The sequence below is a fragment of the Conger conger genome, chromosome 11, assembly GCF_963514075.1.
Source record: "Conger conger chromosome 11, fConCon1.1, whole genome shotgun sequence".
NCBI lineage: Eukaryota > Metazoa > Chordata > Actinopteri > Anguilliformes > Congridae > Conger > Conger conger.
The window spans coordinates 3300701-3320807 of NC_083770.1; the positions used below are offsets into that span (position 1 = coordinate 3300701).

The following is a 20107-nucleotide window of genomic DNA, read 5'->3' on the forward strand; positions in this document are numbered from 1 at the left end:
AAAAACATTCACCTGTCAAACTATCGAGAACGGTGTTTGGAATTCCCATGGAACTTGTGAGTACCACCACTGTACGTCATTTACTTATGACACCAGGAAACCTAATCCACAGTGACCAATCCTGTACACATTCACAGCTAAAAACAGTTAAGGGTTATCACAACATCACCTATCCCTGCTTTGTAAATTAAAACATTTTCAAAACCAATGACAGTGTGGATTTGATGATTTTAAGGTAAAACGTGTATTAATGTTAATGTGTAGGTGGCCTCAAATCCTCTGACCAAACATTACTATCTATTCCATAGGCTTTAGGGTAGTAGTAGTTCCCTAAATAATTCATTTATCTTTTATTTTATTTTAATGAACCTTAAATGCCTTTATTTATGCATCTGAATGTATTTCTGCTTTTTTAATTCGATCTGTGACAATGTGAAGCACTTTGAGTTGCATTCCATGTATGAAAGGTGCTATAGAAATAAATGTTTATTATTAAAGTTTATTATAGTTAAGTTTATTATTACTGACGCTGCCCGAGGCTGTTTACCCCTTTGTCCCACTATGGACAGCTTTAAATCCCGTCAGAAAACCTATCCCTACGCCCTGCGTTTTGAGTCCACATAAGTTCCATTGTGTTTTGGTGCATTGTTCCATGTGTCATGTTTAGTGCTCAGTACTGTGTTGCAGTTCTCATGTCCACTCTTTTTACTTATACGGATATGTTTTTTTAATTGAAGTTGTTGCAGCACTTTGGTCAGTATTGTTGTTAAAGGAGCTTCCTAAAAAAGAAGAAAAAAAAAAAACACAAAAAACAAAAAGAGTTGACTTGCCAAGAAGGCTGCATGAACAGAATGTCAGTGACTGCAGACGCATGAACACACTGTCAGTGACTGCAGCTCCAGACGCATGAACACACTGTCAGTGACTGCAGACGCATGAACACACTGTCAGTGACTGCAGACGCATGAACACACTGTCAGTGACTGCAGCTCCAGACGCATGAACACACTGTCAGTGACTGCAGCTCCAGACGCATGAACACACTGTCAGTGACTGCAGACGCATGAACACACTGTCAGTGACTGCAGACGCATGAACACAGTCAGTGACTGCAGCTCCAGACGCATGAACACACTGTCAGTGACTGCAGACGCATGAACACACTGTCAGTGACTGCAGCTCCAGACGCATGAACAGTCAGTGACTGCAGACACATGAACACACTGTCAGTGACTGCAGCTCCAGACGCATGAACAGTCAGTGACTGCAGACACATGAACACACTGTCAGTGACTGCAGCTCCAGACGCATGAACAGTCAGTGACTGCAGACACATGAACACACTGTCAGTGACTGCAGCTCCAGACGCATGAACAGTCAGTGACTGCAGACACATGAACACACTGTCAGTGACTGCAGCTTCACGCACTCTCTGCAGCTCCAGATGCATGGCGAGCTTGTAGTGAGCACAGGTTCAAACTGCACCCCATTGCAAATCTTTCGCATTACAGAGGCTCAGAGATAAACACCCTGCCCACAGCCCCTCCCTGCCCCGTGCTCTCCGCCGCTGATCTTACACGGGGACGATCCACGCACACACTCACCCTTCAGTCAGCTGATCCTAATGAAAGCTGATCTGTTATTCACTTCCTGTTACCATCATACCCTCACCAACGAGTGCCCCGCCCACAACGAGCTGTTGACTAAACCGTCCGCATAGTACAGTATATGAGGGCATATTCAACAACAAATATGAATTTGTGAATTCAACAATAAAAGATTAATAGTTCTGCTGTCATAATACTCATTTGTATTTGAATAGGATCATTACAACTCAACTATGGTATGCCACTAACAATTCTGGATTTATAGGTTTATTAATTTATTGATAAAATTTGTCTCCTCTGTCGAAGCAGAACCATGATCGGCAGCCATATACGATAACAATAATAAAACGAATGAAAAACATTCACCTGTCAAACTATCGAGAACGGTGTTTGGAATTCCCATGGAACTTGTGAGTACCACCACTGTACGTCATTTACTTATGACACCAGGAAACCTAATCCACAGTGACCAATCCTGTACACATTCACAGCTAAAAACAGTTAAGGGTTATCACAACATCACCTATCCCTGCTTTGTAAATTAAAACATTTTCGAAACCAATGACAGTGTGGATTTGATGATTTTAAGGTAAAACGTGTATTAATGTTAATGTGTAGGTGGCCTCAAATCCTCTGACCAAACATTACTATCTATTCCATAGGCTTTAGGGTAGTAGTAGTTCCCTAAATAATTCATTTATCTTTTATTTTATTTTAATGAACCTTAAATGCCTTTATTTATGCATCTGAATGTATTTCTGCTTTTTTAATTTGATCTGTGACAATGTGAAGCACTTTGAGTTGCATTCTATGTATGAAAGGTGCTATAGAAATAAAAGTTTATTATTAAAGTTTATAATAGTGCCTTTCTGACGCTGCCCGAGGCTGTTTACCCCTTTGTCCCACTATGGACACCTTTAAATCCCGTCAGAAAACCTATCCCTACGCCCTGCGTTTTGAGTCCACATAAGTTCCATTGTGTTTTGGTGCATTGTTCCATGTGTCATGTTTAGTGCTCAGTACTGTGTTGCAGTTCTCATGTCCACTCTTTTTACTTATACGGATATGTTTTTTTAATTGAAGTTGTTGCAGCACTTTGGTCAGTATTGTTGTTAAAGGAGCTTCCTAAAAAAGAAGAAAAAAAAAAAACACAAAAAACAAAAAGAGTTGACTTGCCAAGAAGGCTGCATGAACAGAATGTCAGTGACTGCAGACGCATGAACACACTGTCAGTGACTGCAGCTCCAGACGCATGAACACACTGTCAGTGACTGCAGACACATTTTCTCCAGGGTAATTCCAGAAACGAATTGGCCAGACTGCCGTCACACCTGACTCCCAGGTAAAGGGAGGGTGGAAAACCAGAGTTACTGATCCCTGTTCTACTAGACGGCCAGGTACTGGATTCAGGATCCACTCAGACATTGACCCTGAGATCAGGTAATCCACCTGGATGGTACTGGATTCAGGATCCACTCAGACACTGACCCTGAGATCAGGTAATCCACCTGGATGGTACTGGATTCAGGATCCACTCAGACACTGACCCTGAGATCAGGTAATCCACCTGGATGGTACTGGATTCAGGATCCACTCAGACACTGACCCTGAGATCAGGTAATCCACCTGGATGGTACTGGATTCAGGATCCACTCAGACACTGACCCTGAGATCAGGTAATCCACCTGTATGGTACTGGATTCAGGATCCACTCAGACACTGACCCTGAGATCAGGTAATCCACCTGGATGGTACTGGATTCAGGATCCACTCAGACATTGACCCTGAGATCAGGTAATCAACCTGGATGGTACTGGATTCAGGATCCACTCAGACACTGACCCTGAGATCAGGTAATCCACCTGGATGGTACTGGATTCAGGATCCACTCAGACACTGACCCTGAGATCAGGTAATCCACCTGGATGGTACTGGATTCAGGATCCACTCAGACACTCACCTTGAGATCAGGTAATCCACCTGGATGGTACTGGATTCAGGATCCACTCAGACACTCACCTTGAGATCAGGTAATCCACCTGGAGGCGGAGCACTTTCTGGAGAATGCCGCTGTCCCGGATCAGGTACCGAAGAGCCCGCAGGCCGGCTGCACGCACCTCCTTCGCCTCGTTGAGCAACGCTAGTCGAAGGCTGCAGGGAGGCAGAGAAACCAAAGACTTCACTGACGCTCACGCTTCATAAACCAAGGGCTCCAATGCGCCACTTCATATCCAAAGAGCAAATTGGGAATATTTCCATGTTACAAAAAAATTCAAAGAACTTTGGTTGTTGGGATTTTTACTCTCCATTTACATGAAAAAGCACATAGTGGACGACACCGGACATCTTGTGAGTGGGAAACATGCTGCACAAAGCTCTTTACAAACAAGCAGCGAACATTCGAGACAGGTACTGTGTGCGTCTGTGGCCACTGAAACAGTGGGGGTTGCCACCAATTCAACTTGGTTGTATCTGCCAGGCAATAGATATACAGGTACAGGTGAATCTTCCTGTCAATAGATATTAATCACAAAAACCTACCAGATTATGATTTCTTCATATGTAAACCCAAACTTCTCCTCACAGTGACCAATGCTGCAAAGAAGCTGGGGGAGAGAGAATACTGTTACACAACTGCATTCTTCAAACAACATATTAGTTTCACTTTCATCATTTAGTTCCATTCTGCTCCCCAAACATCTGCACTCTTCTTCCCACATATAGCATTTCTGTCCCAGGTATGCTAAGGCAATACAGTAGACTGCCTTTGTAATACAATGGGAATTAGAATTTTGAAGACAAATTAGAGGAAGATAATTAGGGGAAGATAACACAGTGTATGGACAATATTATAACATATCCTGCCAGTCACAAAAACCAAAGGAATGAATTGTATTATCTACAGTAGAAACATGCTGTAATGCAAGTTCAAGTGACCCACCGGTTACAAACTCTGGCCAATTAGAGCCTCAAATATGCTACAGGCAGGGATTGTGTGCAATGTGCACAATGTCCAGTTGCAAGCTATGAGCAAGCAATGCAACGCATCGAACGCAGTAAGAACATAGAGGGCATTCCCATTTTGATATGGAGCTTTTGGAATTAAAAATAATTATTTTAGGACAGTTCATGCAACAAGGTTCATAGTGAATTTGTATATATGCTGCTGAGAAATCCAGAGGAATTAGCCTGTAAATAAGAACAACTTGAAGTAGCGAGGAAAGATAAACGCCAGTCCTGCAGCTCTAGTGGTGTGGACGACCAGCTCAGGTGTTCCCTCATGTTGTACTCTTGGGGACCGGTTTCTCTGTAAAGCTGCTTTGTGACAAAGGCCCAGACTGTGGGTAAAATAGCACTGAGAGATATCAGACTGTGGGTAAAATAGCTCTGAGAGATATCAGACTGTGGGTAAAATAGCACTGAGATATCAGACTGTGGGTAAAATAGCTCAGAGAGATATCAGACTGTGGGTAAAATAGCTCTGAGAGATATCAGACTGTGGGTAAAATAGCTCTGAGAGATATCAGACTGTGGGTGAAATAGCACTGAGAGATATCAGACTGTGGGTGAAATAGCACTGAGAGATATCAGACTGTGGGTAAAATAGCACTGAGATATCAGACAGTGGGTAAAATAGCACTGAGAGATATCAGACTGTGGGTAAAATAGCACTGAGATATCAGACAGTGGGTAAAATAGCACTGAGATATCAGACAGTGGGTAAAATAGCACTGAGAGATATCAGACAGTGGGTAAAATAGCACTGAGAGATATCAGACTGTGGGTAAAATAGCACTGAGATATCAGACAGTGGGTAAAATAGCACTGAGAGATATCAGACTGTGGGTAAAATAGCACTGAGATATCAGACAGTGGGTAAAATAGCTCTGAGATATCAGACAGTGGGTAAAATAGCACTGAGATATCAGACTGTGGGTGAAATAGCACTGAGATATCAGACAGTGGGTAAAATAGCACTGAGAGATATCAGACTGTGGGTAAAATAGCACTGAGAGATATCAGACTGTGGGTAAAATAGCACTGAGATATCAGACAGTGGGTAAAATAGCACTGAGAGATATCAGACTGTGGGTAAAATAGCACTGAGATATCAGACAGTGGGTAAAATAGCACTGAGAGATATCAGACTGTGGGTAAAATAGCACTGAGAGATATCAGACAGTGGGTAAAATAGCACTGAGAGATATCAGACTGTGGGTAAAATAGCACTGAGAGATATCAGACTGTGGGTAAAATAGATTCATGCTAATCGCCATTGCTAAGCCTGTGAAATGGCAGCTGATTTCTGACTGCCTGATGGCAGCCATGGTTTTTTAAATACCTCTTCCACCTTGAACAGAATCAGCACAGATGGCGTACACAAATGGCCAAATGGTTCAGGAAATAGAGGCATTTAGACATTTTATATTGTTATAGCGCCACCTATGGGCCAAGTGGTAGCATATTTGGAGGCCAGAATCCAGGTTTATATGGATCGTTCTTAATACACGTCACAAACCACATGACAATCTAGCCATAGAGCGCAATTCATTTTTCCACCAAAAACTATAATCTTTTAAATCGACAAAGGGTAAAAATACAGCGATAACACAGGTTCATTATGGTTAAAATTTCTGCAGTTTATGATTGCTCAAGCTGAACCGGCAAGATACAATTCGTTTTTTCGTTTATTACCCACCAGGGATAAGAAAATTGAAAGTTGTCAATAGAAAGAAGATCAAGTTGGATTTGCAATTTAAGTAGGCAAGATCTTAGACCAGTAAAAGTGGAACATATACACAAGTTTGTTCAGATCACTTTGCACTGGTAAGCTTACTTTTAATGCATTCTATTATATAACCCAGTGATATAACTAACCAGTGATCTTAAAAGTCCCAAGGACCAGTTTTACCAAGTGTAAAGTCCAAACTTGTAAAGCTACACTTTACAACAAAATCAGATAACAAATGTTGTGGCACCATGATTACTTATATATCCTAGCTAACTGCTTATATTGTAACTCTTTTGGAAGGTAAGTCATTACAAAGACGAGTTCATAATCAACAATGAATACTTCCACTAGGCATCTTAGCTAGCTTCCTCGCTAGATCGCTATTGAAATGATACATTTCTACCTCAACTTGATTACCAAGTTGCAAAATGTTATGGCGTTACCGAAAAATGATGCTGTGTGCAGAAAATATGTTTTACCGTTAGTGAGCGACTGTGTGATTACACCTGCAGAGTGTAGGTGTAGGCTGTAGGACTATTAGTTACATTGTAGCTTAAAGTTTGGTCAACACTTTTATGTTAGTAATGCATAAATCAAGAGTATTAATAGGATTTAATCGTAATTTCATAGCTAACTAGGCTACATTTGAACTGAAGTACAGCTGGTGCAGCCCAGTCCTTCTGAGGGCACACGGAGGGTTGCAGCAGCAGTGAAGTTCCTCTGTTACAGGTCAACCATCCAACCTTATGAAAACTCATATTGACTGGGCACCATCATAATATGTTTTAATGGATGCCATGTCATCTAAGCCTAGTTTAACCCCTGTGTTTTACCACAAAAATGAATGTGTTGCTATGGCTGCTTGATCTCCAGCACGTCGTCAAGGAAATTGCCACGTGATTAAGAACGATCCATATGTAGACAAACTTCTGTCGGGATTGAACAAAGCATTCACAAGTTATAGCTGTTTTAGTCAAATTGGCCACACCCACAAAATGTATTTGCTCGGCCATATTTTGACCATGGAATAATTCCCACATAATGTTTTAATACGTATAAGGACCAGATAATACGTATACCACGTTTCAGGCAGATTCATCAAATATTCTAGGAGAAGTAGGATTTTAAGTGGGGTTTTTTTTTTGGTCATGACTAGCCCAAGCGGTGTAGGATGTCTGTTCAAATTGTTGCCATTTCAATCAATTGCTATAGCGCCAGGCCAATCGGTGTCGACTTTATTTCTTGGCCATTTGATCCTGCCTTTCATACAAATCGAGTGGACGGTTATGCCTGAAACTGGAAAAGCGGTGGAAAATAATTAAGAAAAAGTAAAAAAAAACAACAGGGTGCCTAGCCAAGGTGCAGTACTGAGCAATCGATCATCAGTCTGAGTATGAGAAGGTTTATCATGACAGTTGCAGTACTGAGCAATCGATCATCAGTCTGAGCATGAGAAGGTTTATCATGACAGTTGCAGTACTGAGCAATCGATCATCAGTCTGAGTATGAGAAGGTTTATCATGACAGTTGCAGTACTGAGCAATCGATCATCAGTCTGAATATGAGAAGGTTTATCATGACAGTTGTAGTTCTGAGCAATCGATCATCAGTCTGAGTATGAGAAGGTTTATCATGACAGTTGTAGTTAAAACAGTATCTGCAAGAGGCTGCCATTTCACTTGAGTTTGTTCCAAGACAACATCGTTTTGCTCAAAATTGAAAAGGAACTTTGTGTACCAGGTAACAAACCTTAAAACCAGCAAAATAATCCCATCCTGTTGCATGAAGGCTTTTTTCTTCATTGGAATGCACCATTCTGTAGGAATATTATCAGGAAATTTCCCTGCACTTGCTGAAACACGTTTTTTCCCCAACTGGACTCGTAACCATGGAAAAATCAAGAAAGCAACATGACTACGGTTTCAAAGCAGTGATAATACCAGAACTTGGAAGATACATGGTTTCAACGTGAGCGAACACTGTCGACAATTGGAGGGTGGCAGAACCAGCTGTTGGAGATCCTGTTACTTTTGGTCTCTGTGGAGCAACAATAAGAACAACACCAGTTGCACTGTGCCAAGTACACAAAGCCAGAGAGAAATATGAACTGGGGAGATGGTGCAGAGCCATGATTATTATCTCTCAAAAGAGATTAATTGGAAAAGCTCTTGCTTTTAACAGTGCAAGCCTTTTTAATCCACGTTCCTGCTCCTCCTATCTACTTCAGATAGTTTAGTGAGGTATTATGGGATCATGTGTTCTCTCATCACATTAGCCATGTAAAATGCAAAAATGGTACATCTTCCGACCAACATACCCATAAGGAGCCTGCACTTTTCAATTTCGAGCGAGTAATTCGCAACATCGTTCAGTGTGGGCCTTTACCCTTTGAAAAGTGCAGCATTTGTCAGGGCATCCACCGCTCACTGAGAGAATGAGCGAGCAACAGGAGCGGCAGCTCCTGTGGACATGGCTGCACAATTACCAAGAGGTTCTCTCACAGAACCAATACATTCACGGTGTGCAGGATTAAATTGATAAACTTATATATTCACATGGGTCTATCAATGAGCAAACAAAAGGTTTCTGGTCTTGTTTGCATTTTTGCCCCTTGACATGTCACTGAAGATCTTGACCACCTCGTAATCATTTCTTCATGGATATTAAGTGCTCACATATAGACTATGTTCACCAGCAGGCTGTGCAGTCTGCTTTGCCATTTCTGTTGTCAATTTCACCTCTTCAGGAGCCCCTCACTTTATTAAAAGAGGGCTAAATGTCCTTGACTTGTGGAGGTCATTAGACCCTCAAGAACTACATCACTCATGACACAAAGATGACCATTAGTCACCTGGCTCAACTGTTCACATGATCTGCACAGCCATAATTAGATGACTGCTTTATACTTAGGACCATTGCTTTAATGGTGATGGCAGTAATCACCGTCATTACATAAATACCTTTATGAAGTTGTTCAGATGACCCAGTTTCCGCATGTTGGTGACTCCTTGTGGTTTGGCCACATTTTGAAGGATTTCACGTAGGTTGTCGGAAGGTTCTGTGAGAAACAAATGAGAAAAATGAAACAGTCGTAAGCTTAAAGAATAACTGCTTGGTTGAGGAACAGTTAATCCCTTGGATTAAGCATTTGAGTTGTGGGATGTAGGAGATATAGGGGGAGGTTGAAGATGTGGCCTGCATGCAACACAGACGCCCTGGCCTGTTCAGCTCACTCAGTTCCATCATCTGATAGTGGCTCTCTGGACTGGGCTATCTCTGTAATAAAAGGTTGGTTGACAAATTGTTGCACAGAGGTGATCTACACCGTGGCAAAGAGGGTAAGACAGGCATTTAAGCAAGCTCACCATTAAAGAGTAGCTTAAACATTTTGCGTTACAGTAGCATAGCATCGCTACCCCCGCTGTAGTCTTTACTAATCTGGGAAGAGAAATCATCTTCTTAATAACACAGCTGATTTGGCACAGTTCATTTAAAGGTACAATAGGACATTTCGGACTAATAACGGTCAAGAGAGGAATTGCAGCAACAAACACCTTCAAACCACAACACTGTTTATCCCTATAAACGCGCAGACATTTAAATGCCATTGGCTGTGGCAATTAGAACAAATTTTCAACCAATGAGTTTGAATTATTGTACAGCTATACACTGTTTTGGTACAGAGTGTCGGGCCATCAACTGTATATTTTGAAACCCAAATTTAAGGACTATAAACACAGGTAGAGGGCAAGTCAACAGTGAGCCTTTTTCAATGATAGGAAGGGATTGACAATAGTCTTGTAAGAATGTTTTAACACAAAAATCTTACCTATTGTATCTTTAAGCACTAAACCAGGAGAATCTTTACTCAAAGAACAGGTATATGTTTCGTCATTTTTCCTACAGCTACAGTTCTTTTTTACAGTTATTCAGGAGCACACCAATGTATACAAAATATAGATCAACTGTATATAATTATCAGCAGCAAATGCAACGTAACATGAGAGCATGCAGAGCCCCGATTGACCCGTCAAATTAAAATCTGCCTCTACTCTGAATTCCAGGGTTGCTTGCAGACGGGATACAGGTACAGGCACGCCAGAGCCTGCTGTACCCTCACCGACAAGTCTCCTCAACCAAAGTTAGCCACGACAGTTTGCTTATGACAGCGTGTTCGCCTCCGTCCATTTCCACACTGGATTCCTGCAGCTTGCGCGAGTCTGAGGTTTTCATCTTAGTGCCTGTTGAGTGGAATCCTAGCCTTGGTAGGGTAAACACTGGCAAGCAACAAGACGAAAAGAAACCTAGTGCACTCACATGCGGGTTAAAACACTGAATACTATACCCACTATGCAAGAGAGTGCAGAGAATGTACCACAGAATACGACAGAATCAAATGTAACTCTGGTGTAAGCCTGCTAATATCATCCGCCGGAGGCCAAAAAGGAGAGTCGGTGGTCTGAACAGAAAGGCCCTTTCTCCTTTCTGTGGTACCTACAAGGGCAGCTTCAGTGGCTTTGTCAACATTCGTAATATCCACCCTGCCTCTGAACTCTTACCTCTTGTAATCAAGCTGTCATTGCAATGCAGACTACGCCTCATGCAAACGTTTTTACCGATTAGGACAGTACAATTATTCCACTCTCTGGAATGCAACCTGAAATGAGTGACCTAAAACATGAAATTAACATGTCAGACAGTGGACAGTCACTGTAGACAATGTCTGAAATTGTGCTGAAGAAGCTGGCTGGTGTGAAGCCACAACAGAAGAAGAGCAGGGTGTCTCTCATTTTGTATAACTGCCTATAAAGGGAGAACCAGAATGCGTTTGCAGCAGGCGAGCATTTTGCCTTGACAGCACACCAACTCAAGCCTACAAACTGTCGGTGAACATCACTGTATTGCTGTAGTCCACGTATGGCCATCAATTTACCGAATGTACACCAAAACCAACACGTCTATAGAAGGTTGTCAGGTACATTACACGTAAACCACGTTGCTTGCACAACAGTCTGGGCATTATAGAAAACAGCTATACCCGTGGAGACATCGTGACCGAAAATAACAGTCGCTTACACCAAATGGATTACAGCCAATATGTTTACTCCATTTCCAGGTAACTAACTGTTAAGTGTGCGAGTCAATTTAATTGCGTCTCTTGAGAGTAAAACCCTGTGTAACCAATCAAATTAAATAAATCAACATAGACAAACCTGAATGCAGCTTATTGAGCTAAATAAATGTGATGAAACCTGGTGGAGTACACCATTGCAATCCTTGTGTAGGGATCCACATTCAAACCGACTGAAGGTGTAGACACCTGACCACTAATAATATTATATACACAGGTGTGTATATAATATTACATACATAGGTGTGTGCCTTTCTAAACCATGTCCAATCAATTCAATTTAACACAGGTGGACTCCAATCAAGTTCTAGACACATCTCAAGGATAATTAAAGTAAACAGGATGCACCTGACCACAATTTGGAGTGCCATAGCAAATGGTGGGAAATACTTATGTAAATGTCAGTTTTTGACCAAAGAAATTCCTTTTAAAATGTAATCTACAACACAATAAAGTGTGCAAAAAGTGAAGCGGTCCGAATACTTTCTGATGCCATTGTATATACTGGAATGTGTGTTTTTTTGGGGGGGGGGGGGGGTTTGTATCGCTTAGCAGGATCATATCAGGATTAACCAAAACAGCAAAACCAGGAAATCTTGCCCTAATGGGTAGAGTATGCAAATGCTGTATGACACTTTCAAAACGAATAGCTAGTTTACGATGCTAACGAGCTTCCAGTTTCCCTGCAAGTTTGGCTAATAGATCAAAGAACACATAACTATTAGGAACAAAACATTCTTCCAATAACTTTTCACCATCCTCACTAACGAAATGTTCAACATCATGATGATATCTGATACCCTCCCTGACTGTGGCGGACCTGAAGCAGAGGTTCAGGGAGCTGTGCTACACGGTCCCACTCCTACCTGGCTCTGGTTGCGAGGGTGGAAAAGGGAGCACTTACGATTATAAACTTTCCTGTCTCAAGGAGGTTAAATAGCTGCAAACAGAAGCTTCAGGCTTAATCGCTGTGGATTCACAGGCTCAACTAGGTCTTGCTTGAATTTGATTGTATTACTGCCTCATAAAGTCTGTATTTGTGTACGATTACAACTTCAAATGATAAACTGCGGCTTAATTTCTTCAGAACCATGCACAGTTCTCCAGCTCACATATTTAGGAAGTAGACCAATGCATGGAGGACACACCACACAGAGCGGAATTGCGACAAGTCGGAGAATTTACGGTATGTGTATTGTGACAGCTTTTATTACTGCACAACAGTAGCAGAGTGAAATGTGCCTCAACAGCGTGAGGTCATGGAGAGGAGCACTGAACGGACCCGTTAAGAGCCGGGAAGAGTCCCCGCTGCTCTAAGAGGGGAACGTAAACAAGGAAAAACACAAGATTGAGGCTGGTCCCTCTTGGCATGTCTCCAAAAAGATGCTGCAGAGCCACTGGCAGCACCACGGAGGAGACCGCGGGAGCCAGGACAGAGCTTACACTGCTTCCCCCAGGCAGGAGAAGAGCAGAGAGAAACACTGCCATCCTCCAGCACCTGCCATGTCTGGGAAACAGCTGAGTGCATCTCAAGCTTTCAGGGATATTGTTGCTGCTGCTGTTGTTGTTGTTGTTGTTGTTGTAGTGAAGTTATCCAGACAATTGTGGAAATTAGGCCATCGGGAGGAGAGGAAATGACTTGTTCCTCTGACTCACCCCTCTTACCTTCTCATCTCAATGCACGCACCATTCCTGACACCCACTCAGTGCCCTTCGCTACCACGCACGCAGCTCTTTGCTGAATGACCTCACTTCTCTTCCTCTCCGCCTCAAGTGCTCGAAATAAAGCTCAACTGTCAAAACATCATGCTACAAGAGGCCAGAAGGGTCACAAAGCTGAGCAGCACAAACGAGCAGGCCCTGCTGTACGGTGCCTACCTGCTGCCGTGTAATTTCCATAATGGAGACTCGTTCATATTTTGAAGTCCCAAGCGACCGAACACACAACACCAACACCGTAACAAAAACACACTAGTTCTGCGCAGCTCCACTGTTTCAGATGGCGGGCTTTCAACCGGGCCGGATTCAAAACGGAAGGATTCTGTTTACTTCATTACCATAAACAAGCGCACTTATCTCAGACTCATTCGTTAAATTAGAACTAGGTCATAAATGAGTCACAACTTTGAAATGTGTCCACAATGTTTATATGACAGAGAGAAAGCTAAACTGTCTGAAGGAAGCATTCGGTCTTACTCCCTTTGTGCTTAGGCCTAACCTTTGAGGAACAAATTGAAGCAAAACCTTTTTGATTTTGTCCTCTTAAACACATATCTTCTGCTATGTAGGCCAAACTCAAGATAAAATGTGAAACTTGCTTATAAACTCAAAATTAACAGGCGTACAGTTAGATTGGATAAACGTCAAAAAATTAAAGAAGACAGACATAATTATGAGGTACATCATATTTGAACAACGATTTTATCAAGGATACTTGGAAGTGCCATAACACTAAGGAACAACCAATATTTTGTATTATCAGAGATCTGTCTGTAAGCTTCAAAACCTATCCCGGCCATAAACTGTGATAATGACAGACTCAAACGTCAGCTGACTGTACAGACAAAATGGAAACAGTGTTTCCATTCTAAAATTCATTCTAAAAACATGGCAATCACAAATATTATCTAATCTCAACAACAATGAAGGCCCTCCACTACTCTGCATCTTCATGGCTTACACGTCAATATCAGTCTTATTTTGGCCTAACCTGTGTTCTAGCACTATATATTTAGTGCATAGTTTGGATTTGTCTTATATTTCAAGATATAAGACTGACAGCGTCACTTCACAATCTCCAGGATCTAGGGGGAAAGGTTTTATTGGGCAAAAAAACTTAAATCGGTATTTCATCAATTCTAGATAATACCCATCTAATTAAAATGCATGCCGTTTCCCGTAGATTGGGTTGACATGGCAGGAGACCACAGTCCAGCTAAACTGGAAGCTCTATAAATCACTGACGGTAATTAACGGTGTTTTTCAACAGTAGATATTAATACTCTCAGGAGCATTTTGTGGAATAGTATGGAACTGAATTCCATATTGTATAGGTTTGCACACCTTCCAGGAAACACGCACAGCTTTCGTGATATTGAGCACATCCGTGGGGATACACGCAATGCTTGCTCGCCAGAAAAAAAACCTCCACAAACCTATCGACCGCAGGCTATCAGAGAGTAAATAAATCTGGTGCGATCAGGTAGCAAAATGAGCTTGAAATTAAATTTCTGTGAGACAGCAGCTACAAAAACGCATAGATTACACGATCATGTTTGAAAATAGTATATCAACACAATATAGCCAGCGTTAAATAAGCAGATAAGATATTCACACAGTACCAACGCTTCTTGATACGATAAACTTTACACTAATCGTGGTTCCATGAAACATGCTTCTGTTTACAATAAACACACCCGGTGCTGTCAGTGTGTTTACGGCTATGCGAAGGAGGGGGTAGTGGGGGTGTTTTTAGCCATGTTGCTGTGTCAGCCATTGCAGACATAGCTAGCCAGCAAGCTCACGTTAGTTACATTCAGTTTGATAACCAAAACTCGGCCTCGCGTAGGCAGGGCGTCGTTCCAAGCTCTCGGCATTTGATGACTAACCAGCCAGTTAGCTGGCGCTATCTTACGGTTGTTGACTTCGACGCTGTTTACCAAAAATATGTCACTGACTGCGACGTTGACATGTTCTCTATATTCTCCAGAGTGTTCAGGCTGACACCGCTGGCGGCAGTCAGCCTTCGTTCCGGCGAGGAAGACCCTGGCCCGCGCTGCTAACGTTAAGTTACTAGCCATTCTCACAAAACACAACCCCCGCAACACGACACACAATCAATATTCATACTCGCTAAATATTATTCAAATAACTTTATAGAGATACGTTGCAGAGGTAGCCGGATTCTGTCACGCTAACTGGAAGTCTAATGTTATCTTCCAGCTTGCTAGTCAGTGGCGACTACAAGGTAGCTAGCGCGCGAGCTAAAAACATCAGGGGGACTAACGTTAGCTAGCTGGCTTGTTGGCTAGCTATGTAGCTAGTAAGCTAACGTAGCGGGCTGCTAATCAAAACAACACCATCCTCCTAGCGCCAGTGTTCACCTCGATGATGTTTAAGTAAAGTAGTACTGACATAAAACTACGGTAAATATAACATCGTTGTTTCTGTGTGATGCCTTTTAATTCCGTGGACCCGATCACAGCAGAAGCTTTTAAAACTGAAAGCCCCCCTTTTCCAACAATCGCCTTCTCCCTCTGTCTCTGTTCCTTACCTCTGGTTAGATCGAGTGGTACGTTTTCCTCCCCGCTGTCATTCCGACCTGTCAAACAGATATAACACGGGCACCGTGAACACGCAAACTGAGATCATCAGATGCTAAAGAATTTATGGTTCGTATATATGAAGGAGTCGAGGCCCTCGTAGTGAAACTAGTGTTTCTTGCTTACCACGCATCCGAATACTTCGGATCGGACGGCCTCGGATGCTGACCGCCATGTTTCCAGGGACATTCACAACACCGGAAACATCGGGGATTATCGCGAGAGAAAAATGTGGAGGCTACAAGAAAGATGACTTGGGCATCAGCTTGCAGCAGCCTGAAGCAACTTGCAGTTAGTGACATCACAAGATGTGAGTTCAGTGGATGTGCTGCGTGCCCAAACAAATTCTACGCGGAATCTTAATGTTGGGTACTGGCTTCACTGATGCACGAAATATATAAAGTATGGGGCTAGGGTGTCTCTGACATTGTACGAGTACAAATAACGATTCAAGTAATTCCGTCTTTGTAAATGACATGTTCGCCCATAGCCATGATTATAGCGGCCTGGGAAGTATATTCGTAAAACATTTTTTAATGAAACATTATGCAATTCATGAAATAAGTGGTGTCGCACTTGGGTTCACGAGTTAGAAATGAAAACTAGTTTTGTCATTTAGGCTACATTCTGGATGACCCAGAAACAAACAGTTGTTAGTTTAAGAATATTCCAAATTAATGAATACGGACCATGGTACTATTCAAATATTTAACATGAAAGATGCAAATGAAGGGATGTTAACATTTATCATTTCACCTTGAGAATACACAAACCATACAGGTAGAATCACAGGGTTTAGAAATCGTTAGTGAAAGCAATATTTTACTAGTTGTCTTTCACCAGTTGTCTGTCCATATGTCACACAATGCAATGAGCACAAACAACACCCATACACACACACAGACACACACACAAACACCCCACAGAAACCCCCAAACCTCTCCCCCATCACCCTAACCAAACAACACCCATACAGACACACACACACACACACACACACACACACACACACACACACACACACACACAGACACACACAGACACACACACAAACCCCTCCCCATCACCCTAACCAAACAACACCCATACACGCACACAGACACACACCCATACACACACACAGACACACACAAACCCCTCCCCCATCACCCTAACCAAACAACACCCATACACACACACAGACACACACACAAACCCCTCCCCCATCGCCCTAACCAAACAACACCCATACACACACACACACACACCCATACACACACACAGACACACACACAAACCCCTCCCCCATCACCCTAACCAAACAACACCCATACACACACACACACACACACACACACACACACACACACACAAACCCCTCCCCATCACCCTAACCAAACACCCATACACACACACAGACACACACCCATACATACACACACACACACACACACACAAACCCCTCCCCCATCACCCTAACCAAACAACACCCATACACACACCCAGACACACACACACACACACACTCATACACACACACACACACACACACACACACAAACCCCTCCCCCATCACCCTAACCAAACAACACCCATACACACACACACCCCTCCCCATCACCCTAACTAAACAAGAGTCCTCTACACCACAGTAACAAACCTAACTCCCGCACTCCACAAATGAATGAAAGAAAAAAAGCATGCAAATTCAAATTAAATGCAACCAAGGAGAAAAGACAACAATGGGATTGTACAGGGCTCAAAGTCCACACCATTCACAAAAGTAATGTGTATAATGACTATATTCAAGTTTGTAGGAGGACCATCTGGGGGAGAATCACACACTCTCCAACGTAAGATATTGCATAATATTTTCTATCCAATGGGCATGTGAGGGTGGAGCAGCTCCCTTCCAATTCAGGAGAACGGAGCAATGGGCTTGCAATAAGGGAAAGCTCTGGGGATCCAGCTGCAGTGCAGGCAAAAGTGAACTCAGCTACTGGATCAGAACTGGCTCAGTGTGGAGATGCCCTATTATTTGTGCATTCCAAAGACTGAACTGCAGCTTTGACCAAAATAAGTGAAAATCAGGTTGGATTAAATCCTTAAATCTGTCAGCATCGGTAGGTTCTGGAACATTTTTCACTCTGTTTTAGAGAAATAAAGTAGCCGCTGTGAAGGGAAAAGGGATCATTCAAATTATGAATATAATTTTACAGCCTAGACCTTAGTGTTTCTATGTGCATATGTGATGGTACAGTTGGGTGGAAACTGAGGGAATTGGTGGACTGCGTACCCAGGGTATAACTTTCAAAAATCTGGAGAAGTAGGAGTTTGGACATTTGGACATTTGTTGCAAACCTCAACTGTAAATGGTACAGAGTTAAACATGAGACCTTTCTGCAAATTATAAAGCAATTATTTTCATTTTTTATAGCTTATAAATTATAAAGTAAGGCCCAGACCCAGGTGATTTACTTGTTAGGGCTTCAATGAGTCAGGTGAGTATAATTCCAGGGTTGAATAATTCCAGTTATTCTGACTGCAGTGGCTGTTCTGTCTGGTGTTAGCAACATGGGTTCCTCTAAACAGTTGTCCAATGAATTCAGAATGAAGATGGTTCATTTCCACCAAGAAGGAGAAGGCTACAAAAACTCTGGCCCAATACCTTGTGAGAAATGCTCAGAATAACCTACACATCACTGCAAAAGAGCTGCAAAAAAGAGTAGCAGACACAGGTTTTGTTGTTCACAGGACAACAATACAACATACTTTAAACAACAAAGACCTACATTTGCACAGTTGCCAGAAAGAACACAAAATGAAGTGTCCGTAGTTTGAAAAAAAAACAACGAGAAGCCTGAAGCCTTTTGTAACAATGTAGAGAAGAACATCTTGCCAGCTGTGAAGCATGGAGGTGGATCCATTATGCTTTGGGGTTGTGTGGCAGCTGGAGCCACAGGAAATATTGTGCTAGTGGAAGGAAGAATGGATTCCACCAAATATGAAGAAATTCTAGAGGTTAATGTTCAAAGGTCAGTCCAGACAATGAAGTTGAATTCCAGCAAGACAATGATCCAAAGAATACCTCAAAATCAACCATTTAGTACCTCTAAGAAAGACCGATGAAGATTTTGGAATGGACGCCACAGTCTCCAGATTTGAATATTATTGAAAATTTGAGGAGAGATCTCAAAAATGCCGTACATGCAAGAAGGCTGAAGAATATTTCTGAGGTAGAGGTGTTCTGCGAGGAAGAATGGGGAAAACTGAAAGACTCTGGCTACAGGAAGTATTTACAAGCTGTTAGAGTTGTCCGAGGAGGAGTTACAAAGTACTAACTAAAGGTTCCCAAACTTTTGCACAGGGCCTTTTTCCTTTTTTTATTATTTTGAAACTGTAAAAAATGTAAATAAAAAGTAATCTTGCTTTAAAATGTGAAGAAATGTGTCACGTTTAACATATAGAGGTCAGGTTTACTTCCGTTCACTTAGATATGAATTGTAAAAGGCTTTTTGACCAGGGGAGCCAATTTTTTCACCCCACTGTATATGTTTAAGACTGTACTTAAGATGAATGGAACATGTTCCAAAATGTCCTTCTGAGCTTCATATCAAAATTGCTTTTTAACATTTCAGTTTGTTATTTCAGCATATATAGCAGCCAGATTAGATATAGCCTGGATACATCCTAGTCGGTTTTCACAGTTCAACCAAATGTAGCTGGGTTTGAACCTCAATGGTGTCAATTTTTCACCACAAAAATGTTCACTGGACTTATTGTATTGTTGGTCTAACCACTGGATATGAGAAAGAAAATATATACAATCCATGTGTGCATATGAGAACAGCAAATGTATCCTAATCCCATTCATAAAAAAAGAAAATGAAAACCTTTATAAATTTTATTCTGACCAGCAACCATACCACCAAGGACACTTCTCATGACTGTATCGAAGACGGCCGACAGGTCGAGGAAGATGAGGACAGAGGAGAGGGATTTGGCTTTAGCAGAGTGGAGTGCCTCAGTGACCGCGAGCAGGGCGGTCTCAGTGGAGTGGCCACTCTTGAAGCCGGACTGGTAGGGATTGTGAAGATTGTTCTGGAGGAAATAAATTGACAGTTGGGAGCAGGCCGCACGTTCCAGAGTTTTAGATAGAAAGGGAAGAAGAGAGACAGGCCAGTAGTTTTTCATAGCAGAGGAGTGAAGAGTAGGTTTTTCTTGAGAAGAGTGACTCTGGCCCTCTTGAGGTGTTACGACTTCAAACTTGAGATAAATACAAACATTTATTTTCATACAAAAATACCAAAAAACATTGACATACCATAAATGAGTC

General features: G+C 42.1%; 1 protein-coding gene across 2 annotated transcripts in view; it reads right to left on the reverse strand.

Annotated features, from left to right (window-relative positions):
- Positions 1-15969, reverse strand: part of rictora (RPTOR independent companion of MTOR, complex 2 a) — a 56023-nt gene extending 40054 nt beyond the window's left edge. Inside the window, exons 1-5 of one of the 2 annotated variants that reach the window (XM_061260638.1) lie at positions 15919-15969; positions 15744-15791; positions 9300-9397; positions 4149-4213; positions 3627-3758 (exon numbers count right to left, since the gene is read on the reverse strand). In XM_061260638.1, coding sequence (XP_061116622.1) covers positions 3627-3758; positions 4149-4213; positions 9300-9397; positions 15744-15791; positions 15919-15967 — 392 coding nt within the window. In that variant the 5' untranslated portion in view covers positions 15968-15969. Of the gene's footprint in view, positions 1-3567; positions 3575-3626; positions 3759-4148; positions 4214-9299; positions 9398-15743; positions 15792-15918 lie in introns of those variants that run through there. The other variant, XM_061260639.1, reaches the window with a different exon arrangement.
- Positions 15970-20107: the final 4138 nt, after the last annotated feature.